The sequence below is a fragment of the Crocodylus porosus genome, unplaced genomic scaffold (assembly GCF_001723895.1).
Source record: "Crocodylus porosus isolate Cpor-Errol unplaced genomic scaffold, CroPor_comp1, whole genome shotgun sequence".
In the NCBI taxonomy this organism is placed as follows: Eukaryota; Metazoa; Chordata; order Crocodylia; family Crocodylidae; genus Crocodylus; species Crocodylus porosus.
In genome coordinates this window covers 55,421,734-55,427,324 of record NW_017728951.1, presented here as the reverse complement: position 1 = coordinate 55,427,324, position 5,591 = coordinate 55,421,734, and the positions used below count along the sequence as shown (strand labels likewise).

At 42.1% G+C, this 5,591-nt stretch overlaps 1 protein-coding gene across 1 annotated transcript in view; it reads right to left on the bottom strand.

Annotated features, from left to right (window-relative positions):
* The window catches only part of GLUD1 (glutamate dehydrogenase 1), a 40,420-nt gene that overhangs the window by 3,488 nt on the left and 31,341 nt on the right, over nucleotides 1–5,591 (bottom strand). Inside the window, exons 7-11 of the mRNA XM_019556059.1 lie at nucleotides 5,206–5,343; nucleotides 4,683–4,820; nucleotides 2,943–3,023; nucleotides 1,864–1,987; nucleotides 732–823 (exon numbers count right to left, since the gene is read on the bottom strand). Coding sequence (XP_019411604.1) covers nucleotides 732–823; nucleotides 1,864–1,987; nucleotides 2,943–3,023; nucleotides 4,683–4,820; nucleotides 5,206–5,343 — 573 coding nt within the window. The remainder of the gene's footprint in view (nucleotides 1–731; nucleotides 824–1,863; nucleotides 1,988–2,942; nucleotides 3,024–4,682; nucleotides 4,821–5,205; nucleotides 5,344–5,591) is intronic.

Below are 5,591 nucleotides of genomic sequence, written 5' to 3'. Positions count from 1 at the left end.
TGCCTAGCAGCAGCCGGAGAGAGCCGAGCTTTTTATTTTTATTTTTTTAAAGTGCCGGGATGCTGGGGCTGGGGGTCAGCCATTGACAGGGCTAGGAGAGCAGGCAGGGGATGAGGGCTGTTTGATTCAAAGATTCAGCAGCAGCTAAATCTTTGAATCAGATTTGGCTGAAGCGATTCAGTGATTCGAATCTCTGTCCTAAATTGAATCACTGTCCCCCAAATCAGCTTAATCCGAAGCAAATACTAGCCACTTCGTACAGGCCTGCCACTGAGTTTGGTTTTCACTTGGCATAAATGGCAATTTCAAGCTGACTCAACTTTTTTTTTTTAGATTTTTTTTTTTGGTCACCAATGAATTAATAGTATGAGCAACCCCTAAAACACTCTCAATATCTTCACTTTATATATGGTGTCATGCAAAAAAGACCATATGGGATTTAAACTTGCTACTTCTAATCTGAACAGCGACTAGTACTACAAAGAACTGAATGATTAACAGCGCAAACACCAAGTAAATTCTATGTACACATTAAAATATCAGCTTCAAAGAATATTGGAATGTGAAACATTATGGAGTCATATACGAAGAGACCAATTACAAAATTAGCCGTGTTACTGGGCACATCCTTGATAGCAGTCACATCCGCCCAACAGAAGAGATTTTATCTACAATTACAATACTGGATTGCAAACTGAAGCAAGTCAAAACATTGCAAAGCAGTCCCTTACTGATATTCTATCCTGGAATTCTGCTGTAGGCACAACTGGAATAGTTCCTCCATGTTTCCCAAACTTTCTTTCTAAACTTTCTTGAACAGACACTGGAAAAGAAAAGGAAACAATGGCAAGTTTATTTTCAGTTGCTGGTATACTTTTTTGAATCAGCATTTCGTACATGGAAAGACCATGTGTATGCTGTTTCACAAAAGTAAAATGAAAGATACTAATATTTCAGGATACAGTTACTAAAAATAAAAAAAAGCATCATAATTTTGTATTTACATCACCAGTTTCCTAGTCAACTCTGTCTCTAGCCCACTGCAAATAATGCCAAGAAGGGGGTGTGAAGAAAAACAAACTCTCAGCTACTTTAGTAGGTCCCCAATAAGGAGCAAAGCAACATAAAGAGGTTCTGTTTAAAAAGTTCCTTATCTTAATCACCAACTCTGTTCTATCCTGACAGACTGAGGCAATCTTCAGTGCTACTTAGCATTTTTTGACAAGTCTTATTTAAGCCTGGTGTGAAATCGTACAGTTCTACTCCAATAAGACTCTACTTTTCACATAAATCAACATTTTGGTCAGGAAACCAAGAAACCAATACAACGGACCTCAGTAGAGCTCTTCGGCCACTAGCCACATTTTAAGAATACCTGTACCAGGCTATGTTAATGTACTTTACAGATATTCTACTTGGCTGTATATGCAGAAGGGCATGTAGCCGCTCAGGGACAAAAGAAGTGCACTTCCAAGTTGTAACTTGTCACCTCATCATACCTAGTATACAGTTGAAGGGATTTTTTTTAAATGAAGAGTATTTTACTTCTTATGAAACTGGAAGTGAATTGGGGCTTTTAAGGCATTTTAACAAAACACTTAGTATCTATTTGTTAAGCCATTGATAAGTTCATACATTCTTTCTTCAAGTATTACCAGATTCATTAGTGAATTACTAATACATTTCCTTTGCACTTCATGTTTTCCCCACTATCCAAACAGTACGAACAGTTATACTGAATATAGATCATTTTCACATCTGGCTTCTACACCCTTTCACAAAGACATGGAACACATCTACAATTTACTTCCTACTTTATTAGAATTTCTTACTTATCCGTTGAGCTAGTAAAAGAACACTTACTAAGCAAATGGTAGTTTGAATCCCTTTCATACTTAAAAGTCAAACGTCCGTAACTGACATGGTTCAAATTTTTCAGCCACTCAAAGTAGGACACTGTTACGCCACCAGCATTTAAGTAAAGATCCTGCACAAAAACAAACTTCTTGAATGATAAACATAAGATACCATAATGTCAACTTAACTTAAAATGTAAATTAAAATGTACAAAACATAGCATGGCTGGGTGTAATGGACGACACAAATTCAATCATGAATTTGCCCATGAATTGTAAGTTTTACTTGGTTTCTACTTGTAAATGTATTGCTTGCTTGTTTGCCTCTCCCAGCACTGCCCCCCAGACCCTCTTCTCTGCCTCCCTTCTGCTTTCGTATTCTAATATTTCTCTCTTAGTTATACACTGGTTTATGTACATCCTCACAGCATATGATAAAGTGAGTTTCAGCCTAAAAAAGCTTGTGCTGGACCCCCCCCCACCCCACACAGACACTTGGGTTAGCCTATAAAGTGTTAATCTACCCTCCCTTCTACTTGACTTCAGACTAACACAGCTAAGTCTCAATTTTCATATACCGGTGTTGAACTCAACCTGATTTTCAGAGATGCAGAGCCCCAAAAGTTCCTACTGACTTCAATCAGGTGATCTTTGATGTCTAAAATTAGGTGAATAAGCATGAAAAATTTGACTGCTGAATTTAGACTTCTCCTCCCTACTTCATTTCACTGGACTGAATACTAGAATGTCATGTAAGATGAGCAATTATAAATCTCTGACAAATATTTACAGATCATTTCCTTCTTGAAAACTGCATTACTTTGATGCAATAGATATATTTAAGTAATGGGGTTGTAATGCAATCTGGATTTTGTGGAGAGCAGCCTCGCAAGTCTTAAGTGAAGTTACAATACCTTTTAAAAAGATGAGAACAGAAAGAACACTATAGAAATATCTTTTACATGAAAATATTCAGAATAGTTCTTGCAGTTATTCTTTTATTAAAACCTGTTTAAGGCTGCTCCTATGATCCAGAAGAATGAGTTTGCTTACATTATTTTTCATTAACATTTACAAACAACTTACAGGAATGACCATTATATTCCTCTCCAAGAAGACTTTATCAGCTGCAGGGGTTGTAGGTCCATTGGCACCTTCAGCAATTATCTGGGAAAAGAACCACAACACAATAACCACTTACATAGAGGGCAAATGCTCACTGAGAGCTAGAGCCAATATGAAAATAAATCATTCTCTACATTTATAAACAGGGATCTGGATTTTCCATTTGCCATGACAAGATGGAAAAAACTGCAGATTCTCTTTACCGGAGAAAAATGTGGATTTTTCATTTCAGAGAAACATATGGATTTTGCACTTTTGCAAAAAGCTCTCTGCAGGCTGGCAGAGTTCTAATCTGCGAAGGGCTGGGAGAGAGCGAGAGGAGGATGGTTAGGCAGGGGGCGCTATATGTATGTACTGTATATGCACAGGGCCGCCAGACAGCCTGGAGAACAGGTCCCCCAGGTAAGTCTAGCAGGTGGGGGAAGGGTGGGGAGAAGGGGGGACTGAATCCCAGAGCTGGAATGTGGGCTGCAGGGCCCCGGCACTGAGCACAATGGGGCCACAGGCGACTCATCCACGGGGGTGGGGGGCAGGCTCCCCACCACAGCATGCACTCCCAGGAGTGGGGGGGAAACCTGCGTGTCCCCCCACCCAGATGTGTGCGGGGCAGAGGCAGGTGCAAGCTGCCCATTTTGGGCTCAGGCTCTCTGTCCTGCTACCTTCCCCCAGACCCTTTGCAGCCCAGCAGGTGGGATAAGGTGAAGCAGGGCAGAGTGAGACCGGGCGGGGAAAACTCCTTGTCACTGTGAGCCTTGTGCTGCCCTGGCCAGGGGAAACCAAGTCCCCTGCCCAGGGGGAGGGCAGCCAACATCCACCCCCCAGCCCCCACAGTCTCTGCTCTGGCCTGGGGTGAGTGCTGCCTGAGGGGGAGGGGTGGGGAGAGAAGCTGGGCTCTGCACTCTGCTATGCTGCAGTGGTTGCCACCTCCTGCGAGCAGCAGCCAGGGCTTAAGCGCTCCTGCAGGGAGCTGCAGACCCAGGTCCCTAGAGTCATAGCCCTAGCAGCTGGGGGACCCCTCTGGCAGGGCTGGGGGCTGTGATCTGGGAGTGAAGGGTCTAAACCTGAATTCTGTGAGCTAAGGGGGCAAGGGAAGCTCTGATTTTGCATGATAAAAAACCCAAAATCAAATACCAAAATGTATAGGTATTTAGAATGTATTTTATTATGGTGATTGAGGAACTGATAGCCTTCCAAACTACTTTAAAATGATAAATATATCAATAAAATATTGTGTTCAATTGATACATACATAAAACACACTAAGAGAGAGAGCGTGAGAGAGGGAGCGAGCTTAGTCTGTCCCTAATGCTCTTGGGGGTGTGTGGCTCCAGCCAGTCCTGTATCAAGAATGACAGGCAGGGCCAGGAAGAGGTGGGGGGGCGGAAAATGTGTGGGCACACATCTGCATGTGAAATGGCTGCAGCCATATGCGGGCTTCTCCACCCTGCTCTTGGGAGGCAGCAGTGCGGGGTGGTGGGTGGCTGCCCATCCCCCCCGCCACTGTCATTCTTGACAGGCAATTCACGTGCGCGCGCACACGCAAGCACACGCGCGTGCGCACACACACTCTATATAGTGGTGTTTCATTTTAATGAGAAATTTTGGATTTCTTTCAGACAATGTGAAATTTTTATCAGAGAAAACTAGAAGCCCCATTTATAAGTTACACATTTAAATTCCAGGTTTAATTGATCATCTTACTTTTGCTTTGACCTTGTGAGCATTGGCTTTAGTCAACTGTTTCTCACTGGCAGCAGGGATGAGAATGTCACAGTCTGCTTCCAAGATGCTGCCTTCAAGTGGTTGTGCTTTCGGGAAGCCAATGATTGTTCCATGTTGCTATTTGAGGAGGAAAGGAAAAAAGGGGTTATTTTCACCCTCACGGTTTATTGCCCAATGTAAAATCCTGACTTCTGCCACTGTATCATGATAAAATGTTTCAGCTTTGAGAAGCATGCACCCTGAAGTGGGTCTCTGAAACACTAATGTGAAAAACACAACACAATTCCCTCACATTAATGATAAAACAAATGCTTGATTACCTTCACACTAGTAACAAACAGAAACATAAAACAATCACTATTTCTGATTCTTGTTTGATAGGTAACTTTAAAACATTACTGCTGACAGAATAACCTATAAATATTTCACACCACCATCAGCCTCCAATCTCCTCCTGATTTGGCAAAGGAACATTTAAATCATTCCTACTCTCAAGTCTTACCAATTTGAAATCTTCTAGTTCCTTTGGGTCTAGGCCATCAGGATTCCAGATAGCTCCCTCATGCTCTCCAACAGCAACACATTTAGCTCCAAAACGATGCAAATATCTCATAGAATGTAATCCCACATTACCAAATCCCTGAAAGAATAGAGATGGGAAAGGACAATGAAAATATTTAACTTGTTGCCTTGTTTCTGCTTTTCACCTTTCTATGTCATATGCTGGCATGAAGACATACGGTGTCAGTAGGGGCAGGAGGAATCCTGTACACTTTTAAACAGAATACCCTGAGGTCCTACATATTACTATTTAAGTCCTACTTAAAAGACTGGTGACTGAACTGACTTGCATGTCATGCCAATATTTACATCCCCCTCCCTCCCTCC